We start from the raw sequence: 19285 nt of genomic DNA, 5'->3' as shown, positions 1-19285 counted from the left end.
CGCTGCAAATGTACGAACACTAACTGTAGATTACAACAGACTGCAATACAGAAACAAAGTTTCAAACCAAAAACGATACGTTACGTAAACAAATTGAAACTAAAAAAAAAAAAAAAAAAAAAAAAAAAAAAAAAAAAAAAAAAAAAAACCTGCAAAAGAGTACATGGACATGATTTTCGGTTAAAATCATTGTAATGTTAGCAAGTAGAATAAATGTCCCAAATGAAAGAGCGGGGGAAGGAGGGGCTAGAAAATTCTGATCCCATCTGAAGGTAGCATTTGACACATAAGGTACCTTCTACAGGTCCTCCTTTTGCCTGTAAAGGAAGCCGTGCAGCCAAAAAGATCCTAACCGTAGTCATGTTTTTATGTAAAGAGTAGTACAGTCATTAACAAAAGCGTTAACATTATATAATTTTTCTCAAAAGAAAAAAAAATATCTAGTATAAACCATTTAAGCATAGTTTTCTGAAACTTGAAAAGAAACGCATCATGTACTCTTTAAATTACAGCAATATGAATTCTAGTTTTGTTTCGAAGCCATTGACGAAACAATCTGTATAAGAGGATATTCACTTTCGTTGATAGCTGTGCAAATTAATTTCTAATTACTTACTGCATATTAAGCTGATAATAAGGTAATATTTTATAAGATTAACTTGCAATACAAGAACATATTTCATGGAAATCTACCCATATCTTCAGGAGGCAAAAATATTACATATTTTTTAAAAATCGGTCATAGACAAAAGAAAAGAAAATTTTATATATAGATTATATGTAAAAATCGTCTGAAATTTGTACAGTATGGTGTGTTAGAAATGCCCAACAATACGTACTAAATTTTTAATTCTTTCTTCCATAGTACACCGTGTTTCTAAAAGAGACAGTTTCACAAGGTTATATCATTTACATAAAGATAAAAAAAACTTCGCGCAAATTTTAAAATACGCTTCGAAATTGTTTCCCCTTGGCACAAGTTGCTAGTTCACATGGTTACCGGTAGGAGTCTTTCTGATCCAGCCATCTCACTCGTTCAGTAGCCAATACGCGTAGATTTGAGATTGCAACAGCACAGAAGTAGAAAACTTTCAGGTTCTTCAGGAATTTACGTTCTCAGTTTCAGCAACTGCAGGTCTGTTGTAGTTGTGCAGTATGATTTTCGTCGACTGTACAGCTCTGCATCTCCTACGACTCAGAGCATTCGACATGAATAGAAGGATACTGGTTGTTTATGTGAGGGAGGACAACTTGTTAAAATACTTTTGAAAGATAATAAAATGAACTTTATTTCAAAGTTTTATGTGCATGCATCTAAAAGAGATAGTGTTGTGAAATCTAAGTATTCTTTTTGAAACACCTTGTGTAATTTTTATCTTGGCTCTAGTGCCTCTTTCTGGCCGAAATAGATCTATTTGTTGTATTGAATGTTCTTTCGGGGAGTTGAGAATCTAAAATTTTTATTTAGGTTTTATGGTTGGCTCGTAAGCGTGATTCCTACAATTAACGCAAAATGGTCAGCTTGTGAAGCAGCACTGCATTGTTAGTACGTTTTAAAGAATTATAGACGAACTTAGGCAAAAGTAATGGAGATATCTACGTTAAAGATATCACTGTGAGCGCTAGACGTAAACGAAATCATGCACGAGATACTGTTAGTGATACTATGCACAGATGTTATTCTTATATCTATATGTATTCACAATTTGCATTGTGTAGTATGTACAAAGCATGATATGTGATATGGATAACTTGCTTTTACAGCAAGATTTTCTTTCTTTGCTTGATGTAACACTGTGCCTGCTGTATATTATTACAAAAATGCTGATGCAATAAAATTGAAAGCATGGTACATAATAATTGAATGCATAATTTATTTCTTTGCCTTGCACCATATGTACTTATATTACTTTTGTTTTTATTTTGAGTAGCTGAAGTATGTTTTGTTTGCATGCTGTTTGATATATATGCTTTAGCTTGATTATTATTAACAGTTGTGAAACAAGAGAAGGTACATCAGAACTTACTGGAAGGGGTGGAGCAATTCGACAAGGCAAAAATGAAGCATGCGCAAACCCAAGAGAAAAACCCCCTTCCTGATCCAAAAGGTAGGAAAATATAAGTATAGAGTAATTAATAGTAATATGTACAGAATATATATAAAATAAAATAGTTTGGTAAATAAATTACGAGCTTTTCGTGGACGATCTTTTAAAGATTGTTAGATTTAACTTACTAAAATCAGTTCAGTAATAGTCATTCGTATAAAATTATGTAAAATTTGTAGTTTTTTGCTGAAGATTTTTGGAATTTAATTGTTTACTTCTTCATTCATTTTTGACTAAACGCATGAAATCAAAATTGAGCGTAAAAGTCAGCGATGGTTTATTATTATTATTATTATTATTATTCCAAGTTGTGTGCTAAGTTTTCGAAATAGGCAAGTTTCCTCTATTTATTAATGTTATCAAATCGGTCAGTAATTCAAGAAGTAACCTGTAGATTAAGTGAAAAAATTTTCAGTAAAGTTTTTTTTTTTTTTTTTTTTAATCTACATTTTAGTAGTCGGTAATTTTTATTAATCTGTGTACTCTATCAGTAAGTTACTTTTATTAGAACATTAAAATTGTGGTGTTAGTGTATCATTTGTCAAATTATTCACTACAGTATTTAAAATTACTAATGTACTTTAGATCTCGCGATGAAAATTGAAGTATTCACCCTACACCATTTTTGTTAAAAAACCGTCGTGAAGTTGCTACTGAAATACAATTGTAACAGTGTACCGGCGTTCGAATCCAAGCTTCGATTCCAAGCACAGCTCCGGAACGTACAAGTTTGTATCTAGGATGTGGCTGATACCAAGTATTTAGACATTAATACAATCTGTCTCATAAGTAAATCCGAAATGGATATTTATTTACGCTTCGTCTCTATAGCTCCATTCCTACAGATACATAGACTTAAGATCTGGGTTCGTTCCTGGACAGTCCCCTCTCGCCAAGTTACAAATTTACATTATATATATATATATATATATATATATATATATATATATATATATATATATATATATATATATATATATATATATATATATCATGAACATGGGATTTCGAAGTTGTGGCCAGTGTTCGGGTGTTTACTTGCCCAACAAAATGATCAATGAATATCTGTACTCCAACAGGGCATCGAACTGGAGCACATGTAAATCACTCCCTACCTTGGATGCCCATAACGTCCAGCAACAAGAGCGTATACTACATGCACATGTAAATAAAATTTGTACGTACTAGAAATAAAATATTCATAAAAAATAAATGCTGGTTGCATAAAAAAGTTGTGCCAAATAAGTGAAAGATTATTTAAATTTTGCTAAAAGGCATGATGCCCACCAGAAATTCACGTGGCCTTGGAATATGTAAGTGAAGTTTTAGAATGCAGATCAGTTCACATTCAGAGACATCCTATTCATTTAATTTTTAATATTTTTAGACCCTCTGTCGAATTTAAGGTAAATATCTGCCTACCAGTTAAAAATATGAAAGATTTGAATAGAATAATATCGCACTATTTTATTGGTCTTATTAGACTCTCAGGTGCACATTCTGTTCGACTGTTCAGTTGCTTACATGAGTGAGAGTAGTCATCAACATACTTAATACACCGAAATTTCTCACTTTCCGATTTGAAGGAGCAGCACTGAAGTTTCGAAAAAGCTTGTAATATTTTCGTAACTGTAAAAATGACAGCCTAAGAAATTCTTTATTTTACAAACAGTCATGTTCTAACCACTTGTTGCACTTTAAGTATATTAATCACTAAAAACATACATGAAGTACACATTCACTAACAATTGAAGAATTTAATCTTGAAAACACGTTTGACTGCTGCATATATGCTATATTCATACTCTTAAAGCACTGCTTTTGAATTTAATGTGCTATTAACACACTTGATGTGACAATAACCATACAGTTTTTGGTGTTACTCCGTAAACTGGTCAGAAATTATTTTCAAACGCACATTTCTATACACACAAGTCTATATAGTTTTTGCAAAATTTTAGGACAAAGACACAAGTATCGTCTATTAACGTTTCTTGTTTCCTAAAAATTACAGGAGACACGACAGAACGGCAAGTAATCCTCGTACTTCCTATGCAGTATAGTCAAACGCCATAACGTAATTTTACGTATCATAAATCAAATACGAAAACAGACCAGAAACGGAAAAATTCGTAATGTCCCGTATGTATCTGGAAACTTCATTCGTGAGTTTGTTCGCCATCGACATTATAAATGCCAGGCAGATGATTTGTTTTTAACGCGAAACCATAGCATTCTTGTTTGTTTCCAAGACACTATATATGGCTGTGAATTTCACTGTGAGGAAAATAGACTGCTAATGTTCGTAATCATTAAATACAAAATTGTTTTCATTTCAACCGTGAGCGAAGTTTGTCGTTGTATTTATTTTTTAGGACTATTAGTGGCGTCTTCCAATACACGCTGTATATGCATTCCTGGCGTTTGCGTAAACACGTTACATGCTTTTAATTTCTGGTGAATACACATACACTTTTTCATTTTATTTTAAAACTTAATTTGTCACTTTTTTAATGTATTACTGATCACCGGCCGTGTCATGTTGTGTTCATTTTTTGTATTTCAAGTTTCATCTAAAACATAGTTATTCTACTGCGACATTAAATAAGTGACTTTCCGTTACTAATGTTTATTTAATTCGTTATACAGAAGTTATTTCTATGTAGTCGCTTTAAAGTATTTCACATATTTGTATCATTCTTTTAAATATATTAAATTAATATAATTCAAGATGACTAGATATACAAATTGCTAATATTCAGTAATATTACACTATTGTGATTTAAAGCTTATTTTTGAATTTGATTTATTGCATTTTGTGATCCAGTATATAATACATAGACTCTCTCTCTCAAAATTTACTGTCATTTAAATATTCAAGTTAATAGTTTAGACTTACTAATATAGTTTATCTGGACAACTAAGTATTATTTCAGGTTTTTTATTGTTAGTTTGTTTTTTGGCAACTTAATATTTGGGTAAACAGGCTTTTTTTTAAAAAAATAATATATATGAAGATATAGTAAAAATTTTCCTACATCTAATTCCTTAATCACGGATATCCGTTTGAGTCTAAATAAGTTTTTTCTAAATATTTGTCCTATACGAAGGTATTTATATAAGGCTCTATAAGAAAAAAAATTTCCTAATCAGACATCAGTTTGAAATACATTTTTATGTAGTTTATTTTTTTAACAAATATTGGATATTATTAAATCAGGTAGTCAGTATTGCTTAGATCATGAAAAATATTTTGGTAATTCTTACAATCCTAACCTAACTATTCGTAAGATAACTACAGCAATTATTTTGCTTTACTTAGTGTGTCATTCATGTAAATAGACCTTTATATATTGTAATCAATTAACTGTATATAAACATTGGTACTAATCATGTTAATGTTTCCTTACATGTTCTACACCAAGGTGCAATTTGCGCGTGTATTTAGTTACTGAGTACATATACAGTACAATAATTAGATGTGTAATTGTGCATATTATTTCTTTTAATATTATGCACGGATCAGTGTTGATATTTAAATTTGAATTTACAGTTTGGTTAATTTTATGCATTTATTTATTTTTCTCTTGTAGCAATTGAGCAGGAGAAAGGCCAGCAAAAGCTCATTGAAGGCATTGAAAACTTCGATACAAGCAAGTTGAAACCAACGGAAACTCAAGAAAAGAATCCACTGCCAACTAAAGAAGGTACGGTTATGTGTGATGTTTGTGAACAATACTTAGCGATATAAGAATCGAAAACCAAGATAACCAGTACACCTTATTTTGAACAACTTGTCCTTGCTCAAGTTAAGTGCCTTTGAGTAATCTAATGATCAGCACGCTTATGCATGGGCAAGAAGTAAATTCGTTGAGAGTTTGGTAAATTTTTTTAACTCTTCGTTGTAAGGTTAAGATCTTTCATAGAAGCCGAAATTTGACATAATTCCACTAATGTGACGTGTGGAGTTTGCTAATTTTCAAAGTATGCTAGTTCTCATAATATGTATGTAAATGATAAATAGACGTATGTACTTAACAGCATTATTATCACACTTTTGTAATGTGACCCTCCCTCTTTTGCAGTCACATTGAACAATTAATAATGGATTTTTGATGATGATGATTATTATTATTATTTTAGTGATCCACTAAGCACGAAAAGTGTCAGTAGAATGCATTTGAATTAGCAAATCAAGACATTTTCTAATACCCAAACGAAAGTTAATATGTGTATCACAATAGGCTTTGACCCGTGATTAGTTAGTGGAAAATGGTTAGGGATGGTATCGAGACGAGACGAGACGAGACTTTGTACAGTCTCGGTCTCGTCTCGGTTTAAAAATAGCTGTCTCGGTCTCGTCTCGAGTCAAAAATCGCCGTCTCGGTCTCGTCTCGGTCAACAAATGCTTGTCTCGATCTCGGTCTCGGTCTCGAGAGCTAAATCTCGGTCTCGTCTCGAAATAAATAGGTGAAATTAAAATTGTAAAAGTATTATTATTGTAAAGTTTGTCGTTTCTGCTTCTTATTTTTGGCCTTATTCTTGACTTAGAATTATAGTATGTTGTACTTCTTCAGAGCTAATTTGCTAGTGCTGATGCCTTCCATGCGTGTGTTCTAGTTTCAATCATCAGTGGGTATATCATATCTGGGATAAAATTCTAATAGTAAACCATATTTCACTTTTAGCAAAAGACTTTCTTATATGGCCTCAGTACTGCCTATACAATTAAACTCTATTAAATTAACTTCAGTACTATACAGTAGTTTATTTCCTTCCTTAGAATAAGAATTGATCGATACATTCTAACGGATAACGCAACACATAGCAGCATGAATGTACTTAATCGTACCGAAATTGAAATTTTACAATTTCTCATTTATTATCCAATACATTCTGTTTTGACTGTCATTTTAAAAACATAATATAACGTTCATTATCTGAACAAATAGAGTAAATTATTACTACAATATATTTTGTTTATAATTGATCAAATGATTTATTACCGTTTCACATCTACGTGTTTAATTGACACCTTATAACACGAAATTCCTGAACTTTGTGGTGGGAGCTACGGCACTCATCTTTGCTATGTGTGGCCCTGGGTTGCATCACGAAACAAGTTAGATTTAAAGTCAGATGTTTCGCATAGTTCGCGTCTAAATTTAAGTACATTCTGTTTCTTATACAAGTTCCTAAAGTTGTAATGCATTACATACGCATACGTATATCCACTGCCGTAACATAGAATAAGCTTATTCCTGAGCTCTTAGCCGTGCATGTGATCTTTATTCGAGAAAACCAATCGTGCGTTCATTACGTTGAAATTTTATATTGATTGAAAATTACTTGCGATACATGAACATACATATTATATAAGTATATAGGTAATTCGAGCTAGCTGTATCTATTTTCTCTCTCTCGCCAAAACAAGTGATTCTCAATATTCTAGTTTTCTTTTGTATTCATTTTCGTAGTTTTGCAAGCAACATGAAATATTAAATAGTCAAAAAAATTTTTTTCGCTGTATGACTTTCGTTAAATTTTAGATCCAATTTTACCCTAATTTACCTAGTAAATTTATACACTATGTTCTTTCTAGTGGTATAATAATGTAAGTCTAAAGCCATCTTACTACTTTGTAACTACTTAGTATAGTTTGAAAAACAGTATTATAGATCTTAGTTAAGGAACCGACTTCTCCTGTAAAATTACGAAATTATGACTTGGTTTAGTTTACCTCTGTGATCTCGATATAAAATCATCACCATCATCATAATCAAGCATTATCAATCCACTGCTGGATGAAGTCTCCCCAAGTTTTCTCTACAACTATCTATCTTGGGTAATTCTTTTCCAGGTTACTCCCCAGTGGTTCCTGATTTTGTTACGTGGTATTCAATCTAAAATTGTTTTCGTCCACCACATTTTTCGGTCTATTTTAAACATTATTTCATTAGTACCAGTCATTAGTTGCCAAATAATTCATTTCTATATATTTGGGCTACAAATAGTTCATATCCTCTACTTTTGAAGAACAGACTCGATCCTTTTTGATCTTCGGATCTGGCAACACTGACTCAATTATTTAAATCAACACAATGTAAGAACCCCCATTTGCTGTAATGGCTAGTACGCTTGAGTTTGGTTCGCATGGTCCCGAGTTCGATTCCCGGTGGCGGTAATGTTCAACAACCGAAGTTTGTCGGATTCCACTATGATTAGTAACTCCACGTCTCTTTTAGCCGCCTTAGCATAATCGTGAGACGTTAAACTAAAACAAAACAAACCAAAAATCAACACAATGTGTATTACTAACTGTAAGTCTTTGAATAATTGCATATAGCTATACGGTATGGATCGAGTTTGAGGTAGTCGGTGGTCAAACTATAACAAATGAAATGGAGTTAGGGTGTAATTAAAATTTTAATAAAGCAGTCTTTTAATCTAAAAAAAAAAATACACCAGGCTTAAGGCTTAGGGAGAACAACTAGTGCTACTGAAAAGTTATCAATTGCATTTAATTTCAAATACAATTTGCTTTTACATGTATTGCTGGAACGAAAACTTTGACATTAACATTATAAGTAGCCCAAAAACTATGAAAAATATCGTGTTTTGAAAACATTCTTGCACCATAAAACAAATTACGAGTAATTTTAAAACATTTTGCACTTTAGCTACGTTATTTGCACTATATTTATAATAATATTTAGCAATTTATTTAAGTTCGCAACACTGCTTAAAATAATGTAACTGAGACTTGTTGTAATTAAAACTACTGAACACTAATGTTATAATGTTCCTGCCATTTGAGTTATTAGAGATCTCCATAATGTTGATGTTAGTGATATGTATTGTCCTTTGTTACACTGAATAATGTATGTGGTATTATGGTTTTATTTAATATCTAAATTAGAAATTTGTAGAGCTCTTTCGTGGCTAAGCAGTTAGCCTATGGCGTTAGATTCCCGGCGGGAGCTCATGTGGTTTAGATTCAACGTTAATCAGTAGGTTCAGTCTCATATAACCTCGCTGCTGAAAGAGGCGTTAAACTCAATTAAAAAATGTAGTATCAAAATATACTACAGAAATATGTAGTATCAAACGTAGTGCAATTTGAGAATTTACAACTTTGTTGGGTTGGCAACATTGCTTGTTTATCTAGTGGCATTGCAGAGTATCTAGAAGAATTTCCCCTTCCACATTTCACACAGCATGTTAAAAACATTCAGCATTTTTAATATATATGACTATTATATATAACTTGATGAAATACCCATTTTTCGCATGGGACCAGTGTATGAAAGTCAAGGCCTGTGGGAGTATCACTATCTCAGCAACCGCGAAAACTATGTATTTGACACTAATATCGGTCATTTTGTATTATTTTTACATGAATCGGTACCCCCTCCCCAGCAGGTGAACTCCAGCCCGCATGGACTGGTAACTGAATTTGAAAGTCATTGCTAATGGAAGTGACACCATTGATCTCAGCGACCGCAAAAACTGAATATTTGACACTAATATCGGCCATTTTGGATTACTTTTACATGTCTCGGTATCCCTCCTGTGAATTCCGGCCCACAGCTGAATGGGGATGAATTTGGAGGTTAATGCGATCGGAGTTTCACCATTGATCTCAGAAAACGCGAAAACTATTTGACACTAATATCGGTCATTTTCTATTATTTTTACGTCTCGGTACTCCCCTCCCCCGCAAGTGAACCACGGCCCGCATGCACTGGTAGCTAGCTGACTTTGAAAGTCATCGCTAATGGAAGTATCATCATTGATCTCAGCGACTGCGATAACTATTTATTCGACACTAATATCGGTCATTTTCTACTACTTTTACATGTCCCGGTAAACGCCCCTCCTGATTCAAAAAAAAAAAAAAAAAAAAAACGCTTCTTCTTGGTCTGAGGCCTGGGACATGATACTTGTCACCCAAATTGCGTAACTCTTGGACTCTCGTCTGGTCCCCAGGCCGCACACAGGCAATCAGAAAGACAGGCACGCAGACACGCAGACAAACAAACCCTTTCTTTTACTTATATTAGATATGATATACGTCGAGGATTCAAGGGGAGTGTTAAAGGGGTTATACCTCCCCTTGACGCTCAGCTATATACTGTATAAAATGGGCTTCAATCCTATTTCTTTCTTCACACTGGATAAAATGTCAAACTATGGTTTAGCCCCTCCCTCGATCATATCATCATGTCTTGGTCTATATATATATATATATATATATATATATATATATATATATATATATATATATATATATATAATATATTGAGAGAGAGACAGAGATGACTATACACATCAGCAGTGGATTTTGTTTCGGGAGAGGCTTGAGGACGAGTAAGAAATATTTGTGTTGTACGTCCAATGCGAAAAAATGATCACAAATCTATTTCGGGAGGGGCTTCAGTCCGATAGCCATTCCCTAAATACGCCACTGAACATTAGTCAACTGTTCCCATATTACCTAAAACAGCAACGAAAGAAATTTTGAGTAAAGGTCAATCTTAATAGTTGTCTATATCAATATTCGAGACGAGACCGAGACTTTCGAGACTGACCTAAGTCTCGTCTCGGTCTCGTCTCGATTTATAGAGCTCGGTCTCGTCTCGGTAAATAAAAGGCCGTCTCGGTCTCGTCTCGGTATATAAAAGGCCGTCTCGGTCTCGTCTCGATAATTCGAGACGATACCGAGACGAGAGCGAGACTAGTCTCGGTCTCGGTACCATCCCTAAAAATGGTTGAGAAAATACCCAGTTTCTTATTACTAAATCGATGCGGACTTCACATGCATTTGCGTGTTTGTAATGCTAATGCTACAAGTTTCCATTAAAAAAAAATATCCTTAAATATGGCGTGTTCTTCCTATTGCTTGGGTTTTACTATCAGTCAAAACAAAATTGAGTCACCAAAACTTTATGAATATATTTGAGGATAATATTCGTAAGAAACAAAGAAAAAAATAGATTTTCATTAAGTATGACATGACTTTCCTTCAAGGCTTAGAAATTTTATTGGTTAGTGTTTATTTATTGGTTAGTGTTTAAATCCCTTCCTGTGCCACAGATTGTCACCTTCGCCGAATGTGCTTCCTAAAACTCCGCAGAAACGTTGCTCTAAAACTATGTATTGATGATCTGATACTTGATCTGAAGACAAATATGCGATGAACAATGTCTCTAATATCGAAAAATACCATGGACGTAGTCTTTGAGTTATAGCTCATTCTAGTCTCTCTTGATTGTGAAAATAATGGACCTTCCATTGCGATCACTGCCTCTGTGTCTCGGGGTGTGCCCGTTCCCAAGACTCGTCACCGGTGATCGTCCTGGACATGAGGGATGGATCATCCGCGGGTCACTTACGGAGGTCTTTGCACATTTCGACACAACGTTTCTTGTGCACAAGGATTAGCAGGCGGGGAACAGCGACACGCCGCATTTCCAATCCCGATTTAAGAATTGCCTGGTTTGATCTATTTCACATGCTAACAATGTCTGGCATCTCGTTATTATTCTCTGACAATTCTTATGCACAAGTTCCATAGTTCTTTCTATATTTTGGGGGGATAATGCTCGTGAAAGGTTCTCCAGATCGCTCATAGTCTTTATGAGACGTTCTTTCAACTGTTAAGAGTCTGTACCACTCGAAACACTGTGTGTGACTTAGTCTTACCACTATAAGTTTGCTGCAGCGTGTTCAGTCTGTTTTGATGTACCCATTTTAACGAAAAGTTTTACGACGTCGGCTTGTTCTAACTTGATGCAATCTCAGACTACTACACGTACACGCTTACAAACTTTAACACAACAATATATCTTGGCACACTGTCTTTTCGAGGTTGTTACCATAGCTGCGAGCGCAACTTTGTGCTGATATCTGTTAGTGCACCAGGCCCTAAAATAAATAAATATATATTGAAAAGTTCGCGATAGCTTTCCTAATGACTAGTGTGATAATTCTTATCCTTTGTAAGGAAAAAAAAAAACTTAGATGAGGTTTCCCAGAATACTATGGCATATATAGTAAAACATGAAATAATACTATGGCATATATAGTAAAACATGAAATAATAGTTATTAATGTTGGATGCTTGTGTTGCCTCTAATATTGTCACGAGGGGCAGTTCTTGCTCGTAAATGAAGTCACATCGGTACAAATTACTGTTTTATAGCTACGAGCTAAGGATATTTAATAAGTTTTCTTCCCGTACATTGTAGCGATAAAATCGTATTAAATAGGTTTTCTTCCCTTACCTTGCAGCGATAAAATCGTAATATCATGACTTTTCTCACGAGCCACCTCTGATCCCAGTATCTGATTGTGTATATTTGTTACAGAGAACTTTAGTATGTGTTGTACCATTTGATGCCGATAGTTACACGTTATTAAAACCATATGAACGCTAATATTTCTGATCAACAGAAATTTTATTAGTCATTTGGAAATATGTCAAATACGTAAGAAACCGTTGAAAATTTGAAAGTACTAGAAAAACTCAATTTTGCCTGGTAACTTGCAGAAAGACAACAGAATTAACTTTCAGAAGCGGAGATTTTTAATTTTAGTCATTAAAAGCTAGCAGTAATTTGGGAGATAATATAACAGTAACTTTTTATACTGAATTTTTCATTGATATTGACAAGAAATTTTCTACTTAAATATAGACCTAAATATTAAACATGCCTGATTATAACGTAAGTAGTCAGTTGGTGGATATGGTTTCCCTTAAATCTTGGAAATCTTAAAGTAATATTTTTCGTTTGGTTTCGTCGGGCTACTGGAGGTGGTGATAGACTGTCACTTGGTGTTAGGGAAGATTTTTTTCTTTCTTTCTTTCTTTCATCATCAGTAGATATAACTGGAAGATAGACTCCAGTCCATCACTGTTGATCTGATAAGAAAGAAACCTCCCCTTCTATCTAAAGGACTGACAGTGTTCTTAAAGGCAGAGATGTAAACAGGGGGACCGGAGTACTTGCAATATAGCATCGAATGGTCCAGCGTACTGTAAATTTACGTACTATGTAGATATACACTGAAATTGAATAATACTCTCCTTGTTTGCATTGTAATCAACATTTCTTGAAACGAGATCCTTAGCAAAACCACTGATTACAAGTAAGAATTTATAAAACAAGTTCCTAAAGATTTAAAGTTACACACAGTGTGTATATATATATATATATATATATATATATATATATATATATATATATATATATATATATATATATATATATATATATATATATATATATATATATATATATATATATATATATATATAATGCAACATGTTAATAGTGTAGCCTCGTACGAGCCTCGACTGAATGAAAATGGATTCCCTCTTTTAACCCAGAACACAATCGTCAGCGCTGAACTTAAAGATTTTACTTCAATTCAGTAGTAGAATTTTTATAACTAGCGTTTCCATTTTTAGAAATTTATAGTATACATATATTTTTAGGCTGGAGGACGGTATATGGGAATTATATTCTAGAAAGTAGTCCATGAAAGTTGATGCTTCGGACTAAATTCGTCATCTATAAAATTACACTGATACGATATATACTACTCATCACTGACTGAGTATGGACTGGAAAAGGGTGAAGTGACACAACAAATACATTTTTTTGATTGGTTGATACTCGCTGTAGTGTAATAGGCGGTACCTACCGATAATTTTATCATTACAATGCTTGAAGGTGATACAAAATCACTGGATTATTCAAAGTTAAATTCAGTTTAGGTACACCAGACATACAACATATGAAGGAATATTAAGATTTTTACGAAATATGCAAATTTTCTCAAAATATGAAATTTGAAATTTTTAAGCCCGCTATTTCGATTCAACATACCATGAAACATTAAGATCTTCGTTCTCATTGCCCTAAGAGGCATAGTTTAAAACCTGAAATTTCATATTTCGCCTCTCTGGTTATGGACTTGAAATTGTAAAGACATTAGTTGAATTTAGTGATTAGTAGGAATTATCATTAAAAGAAAGCATTTTCTAGAAAACAATGAAATTCATTGTAAATGTAATTAACACATTGACTGCCACTTTAGAAAAAGTCTTTTGCTGGAGACTACGGTGTTTTGTTACGAAAATAGATTAACAACTTCGAGAACAAAATGTTCTTTGTTTCAAGGAATAATAATAATAATAATAATAGTTGTATGTTCGTGAAACTGCAGGGTTTTGCCTAGGATGCCACCCATCATATTACATAAATGTTCAAGCATGGTAGCATAAGCCAGCTACGCACCGCGCGGCTCCCAAGATACACGAGTTATATTTAACTCGCGAGTGCCCGGGCTGAAAACTAGCGTGGTTTTTAAATTCTACTCATATGGCAATTAATGTGTTAAATGTTTTCAGCTTAATTGAGCCAGCATTGCTGAATTAAATCAGTATAAAACACATTAACTGACAAGTAAACCTTACGTTTGGGTGAATCGAGTTGCTGACTGAGACACATATGAGAAAGTAGTACTAAATGTGGTCAGTATTTCAGTGAAGTTTTAGGTGCGAAGCTCCAGGGGTTTAGGAGATACAGCTACCAGAATGTATTTACATGGAAGTACAGAATAGTCTTCATACAGTTGAAGGTAAACGCTCTGTAAGACCTCTTGTAACCACAAAAGATGAATAACAAATATATGGGTACATATTAGGACTAGGGGGAAGTCATATAGTAAGGGTATACCTGACGGCGGCCATCTTGAAATCCGCCATTTTGAATTAAGGTTAAGTTTTTCAAATAGGAATAGGGTCATGTGATACATGATTTAAGGCGCAAATTTAATCAGAAGAACAATGGTGACGTCAATTTTGATTTACGCGCAATTGGTAAAAAGTTACAGGGAAATTAAATATTGTTGCTGCATATGTATTAGTCCTTTACCCCACCTTGTAAATTTTGTGTTAATGATAATAATTAAATAAAAGGCAGATGGATAAATATTAGGTCTATGGTAAGAGTTGCCTTGATGGCTGCCATGTTCAAATCCGCCATTTTGAATCAGACAAAAGTTTTAAACAAAACGCATAACAGTGACACCTTATTAATAGCAATTTTTACCATAAATCCAACGGTATAACCATTTTTGCTTTATCATTAACCAGCACTTGTTATCGCATAAACAAGTTGCTAATTTAAGGAAAAATGACCAAAGTGGAATTGAGTCATAATTGAACTTGGGTGTTTCTTCCAGAAAAGTCCTCAATTAGTACAATCAATATGTAGTTCAGAAAAGAGTGCATGACTTGCACAAATGCTCTGCTGACAGTGAGCACACCTAACAAAGTCAATCGAGTTACACTTGACACATTTGTCGTTAACAATTCCGTCAAAGCAGTAGTCGTAAGGAGCAATCCATTTAATTTTGTGCTGGTTAATGATAAAGCAAAAATGGTTATACCGTTGGAGTTATGGTAAAATTTGCTATTAATAAGGTGTCACTGTTATGCGTTTTGTTTAAAACTTTTGTCTGATTCAAAATGGCGGATTTGAACATGGCCGCCATCAAGGCAACTCTTACCATAGACCTAATATTTATCCATCTGCTTTTTATTTAATTATTATCATTAACACAAAATTTACAAGGTGGGGTAAAGGACTAATACATATGCTGCAACAATATTTAATTTCCCTGTAACTTTTTACCAATTGCGCGTAAATCAAAATTAACGTCACCATTGTTCTTCTGATTAAATTTGCGCCTTAAATCATGTATCACATGACCCTATTCCTATTTTAAAAACTTAACCTTAATTCAAAATGGCGGATTTCAAGATGGCCGTCGTCAGGTATACCCTTACTATATGACTTCCCCCTAGTCCTAATATGTACCCATATATTTGTTATTCACCTTTTGTTGTTACAAGAGGTCTTACAGAGCGTTTACCTCCAACTGTATGAAGACTATTCTGTACTTCCATGTGATGTTCTGGTAGCTGTATCTCCTAAACCCCTGGAGCTTCGCACCTAAAACTTCACTGAAATACTGAACACATTTAGTACTACTTTTTCATATGTGTCTCAGTCAGCAACTCGATTCACCCAAACGTAAGGTTTACTTGTGAGTAAAATCTGTTCGCAATTAATCGAAAAATTAAGTTCTATTAAAAAAAAAATCTAGTTACCACTGAATAATATTACAGATTGTTATAATGTATTACTAGCTGAACCTTCGCTATTTACACAGCGCACAGTTCTAATATGAGCGTGAATTTCCTTCTCACTATATCTATGTAAGTCCCTTTACGACCACAACTAAAGGACAGGAAAACTCTCAAAGGGAGTGAATTGCTATAGACAAACATATAAATGTAGTATTTTAATATATAGAATGTTGGGTTGAGTTTATGGCAAACTTGGATAAGTGATAGATCGTACCAAATTTAGATATTTTTTTCTCTTACAATTCCATAACCGAGTACGCCTCATTATGGATCCACAAGCCTTGGAGTTTGCCAACTTGCAGTAGGTTTTGTCGTTTAGAATAAAGTAAATCACCTGAAATGTCCATCAACTCTCTATACTTAGCTCCTCTACTAGTTACCTTTCACAATGGTATCAACCTTAACGTCCTAGTGGCAATATTAAACTAATAGGATCAAAACGACACCTAAAATGTGGAGAGAAAAATAAAGACAAGGTTTTTTGAAAATTTGAATGAAAACTGGCAAATTACACAAAATTTGTCCTCTCGTCTGTATTTTTGTCCTCTCGTCTGTAGACCTACGAAAATGGAGTTACGTTCCTCTGATTCTCATGGGACGATATAAACCTAGCATTTTAATATATAGATTATGTTTGAATTTTTTCATTAAGAGTATATTAAAATGTTATTTCTTACTAGTTATTAATAATTTTCATATTTTCCTTGTAGCTATAGAGATGGAAAAGGCGGCCTAATGTGGAAGACTGACAAATGGTGTGTACTTCTTCAAGTACTGAAGTCTCTTGGAAGCCACTGATTTAAGAATCCGAGTTCAAATTGGTTTTTCCCCACATGAACTGCATTTTTTTTATTGTCACTTACACTGAAAGGTGCGTTGGTCCTGCCATCTAACAACGAAAAAATAAAAAAAAACAATAAAATGAATATTTGCAGAACAGCCGAAGATTTTCAGTGCTTCCGGTTCTGTTTTCTCTCATTTTATATTAAAAAATAAATAAATCTTGTTGCGGAAGAATTAATTTACTTGCAACATTATGATAAGACGTGGATTTTAAGCCAGTGGGGAACTTTCCGTAACTTTTTTAAGGAAGAAATAAAGTAAAGGAAAACATTCTATGAATTCCAATATCATTCCTGAGTTTTGTTTATGATTATTTAACAACAATTGTATGAAAAATGTACATTGATAATCGGTATTGTAGTTATTTCAATATGTTGTGTGAGTTGTTAACTTGCAGTTGTTTCACGCGGGTCCAATCTTGCCTGCCTGTGCGATTTTGTGCTTTGATTTCAAATGCTTCATTAGTGTTGCTAAAGAAAACAATAATCCTAGACTGCAACACTTGTTTTTTTATTATTATTATTATTGCATACTCTTTATTTGCTCCACTGTAACAATAAGTAAAACTAGTTATTGTATACATTCATATTAGTAATTATTATAAAGAAAAAAAAATTGAATCAGAAAACTATTTTTTGGAGGTTTTGTAAATTTTGTATACAATTTGCCTTGGTACTCTTATGTAAACAGTGTGATGTCTTGGACAAGATATAAAAGAATGACTTCATTGCACATGGTTTAAGCTTCATTGTAATTGAAAAACAGGATAATGATGATGATAATAATAAAACTCTAAAACATATTGTAAACAAACAGTTTTATTTATTTTGCTCAATATAAGATTTTTTTTTTAACAGCATGACTTTTATTAGCTAAAAGTTAGAAGCAGTAGTGTTTTCCTAGAATACGTCTACACCTGCCCATTGCGAAAAATGTATTTAAAAAAAAAAAAAAAAAAAAAAAAAAAAAAAAAAAAAAAAAAAAAAAAAAACTATCGTCAAAGAAACACAATGTGATCACTCAGTTGAATACCACGAAACAACTTCACGCTCTAAATCACCATATGAAGTAGCCCGATTTAACCATTTCCATTTTAATAATTTACTCAAAAATTCAATGGAGTTGAAGTAGAATTAGGCGTGTGTCAAAATTTTTAAATGTTACAAAATTGAAAAGCTCCTTATGTCAGTTTACATAGAATGCACAAGCGAGAAAAGGTTGTCAGCTGGTACTTTATATGGAACAACTTTGTGGTGGTTGTAACAGAAAATTATTGAATTCGAAATTTGTAATAAAAATAAACTACAAGTAGTGTTTTCTAATAGCTGGCAGCTCTAATTATTACAGTAATTGACAAAGAAACCATGGTACATTATTTCGTCCTTTATCTTATCATTAATGTCATAAATTATTTGTTTCAGCTAAAGGCGACTGATACAACTGCATTGAAAAAAGCAAATTAAAGGTGATTTAAAATCTCATATGCCCTTTACTTTAGTTAGAAGCTATCACATCGATATACTTAAATTTCACCATCAAAGAAACAGTGGAACCATTTGTGAAAAATTGAAGGTAAAATATAAGGCAGACACGTTACCCTGAGTCCTAGACTCCTGCGGAAGTTGGGCTTCACCTTACCTTTCTAATGTTCGTACAAGATCGTGCATATTCGCCTCAGGATTTCATTTTAAATATATTGGCATATTACACGCTAAGGTTGAACGAAGTTTAGTAAAACCAAAAATTTCAAAATTAACACTGATTAATGAGGAACGTACTAGAGGTTATGGTGGCAGGAAAGAGGTGGAGGCAGCGGAGGAGACTACAATTCATGGGCAATATCAAAACAGAAAAATCAATACATGAAGAGAAGAGATTAACGGAAGAGCATGGAGCACGGAAGCTTTTCAGTTGCGGCAAGTGAACTGCCAATAATGGCAGGATATGTGATGATGATGATGAATAAATATCTAACTATACCTAGGTACAGACACACACGATCAAGACAAAATTTGATGACAAAATGTCTGATTCCAACGAAAACAAACTACTAATGGCTCAACATTTGCCAGAAGGTGACACAAAACTATGTGAAATAATTCAATATCCC

At 33.4% G+C, this 19285-nt stretch overlaps 1 protein-coding gene across 4 annotated transcripts in view; it reads left to right on the top strand.

Moving 5' to 3' along the window:
- Positions 1–17988, top strand: part of cib (thymosin beta cib) — a 127008-nt gene extending 109020 nt beyond the window's left edge. For 2 of the 4 annotated variants that reach the window (XM_081752417.1, XM_081752418.1), the window contains 3 exons: positions 1995–2108; positions 5702–5815; positions 17043–17988. In XM_081752417.1, coding sequence (XP_081608543.1) covers positions 1995–2108; positions 5702–5815; positions 17043–17068 — 254 coding nt within the window. In that variant the 3' untranslated portion in view covers positions 17069–17988. The remainder of the gene's footprint in view (positions 1–1994; positions 2109–5701; positions 5816–17042) is intronic. The other 2 variants (XM_081752419.1, XM_081752420.1) reach the window with 1 other exon arrangement.
- Positions 17989–19285: the final 1297 nt, after the last annotated feature.

This window comes from Thermobia domestica, chromosome 3 (genome assembly GCF_964235325.1).
Source record: "Thermobia domestica chromosome 3, izTheDome1.hap1.1, whole genome shotgun sequence".
NCBI lineage: Eukaryota > Metazoa > Arthropoda > Insecta > Zygentoma > Lepismatidae > Thermobia > Thermobia domestica.
Note: the sequence above shows the minus strand (reverse complement) of the source record. Positions and strands in the feature narration are given on the sequence as shown.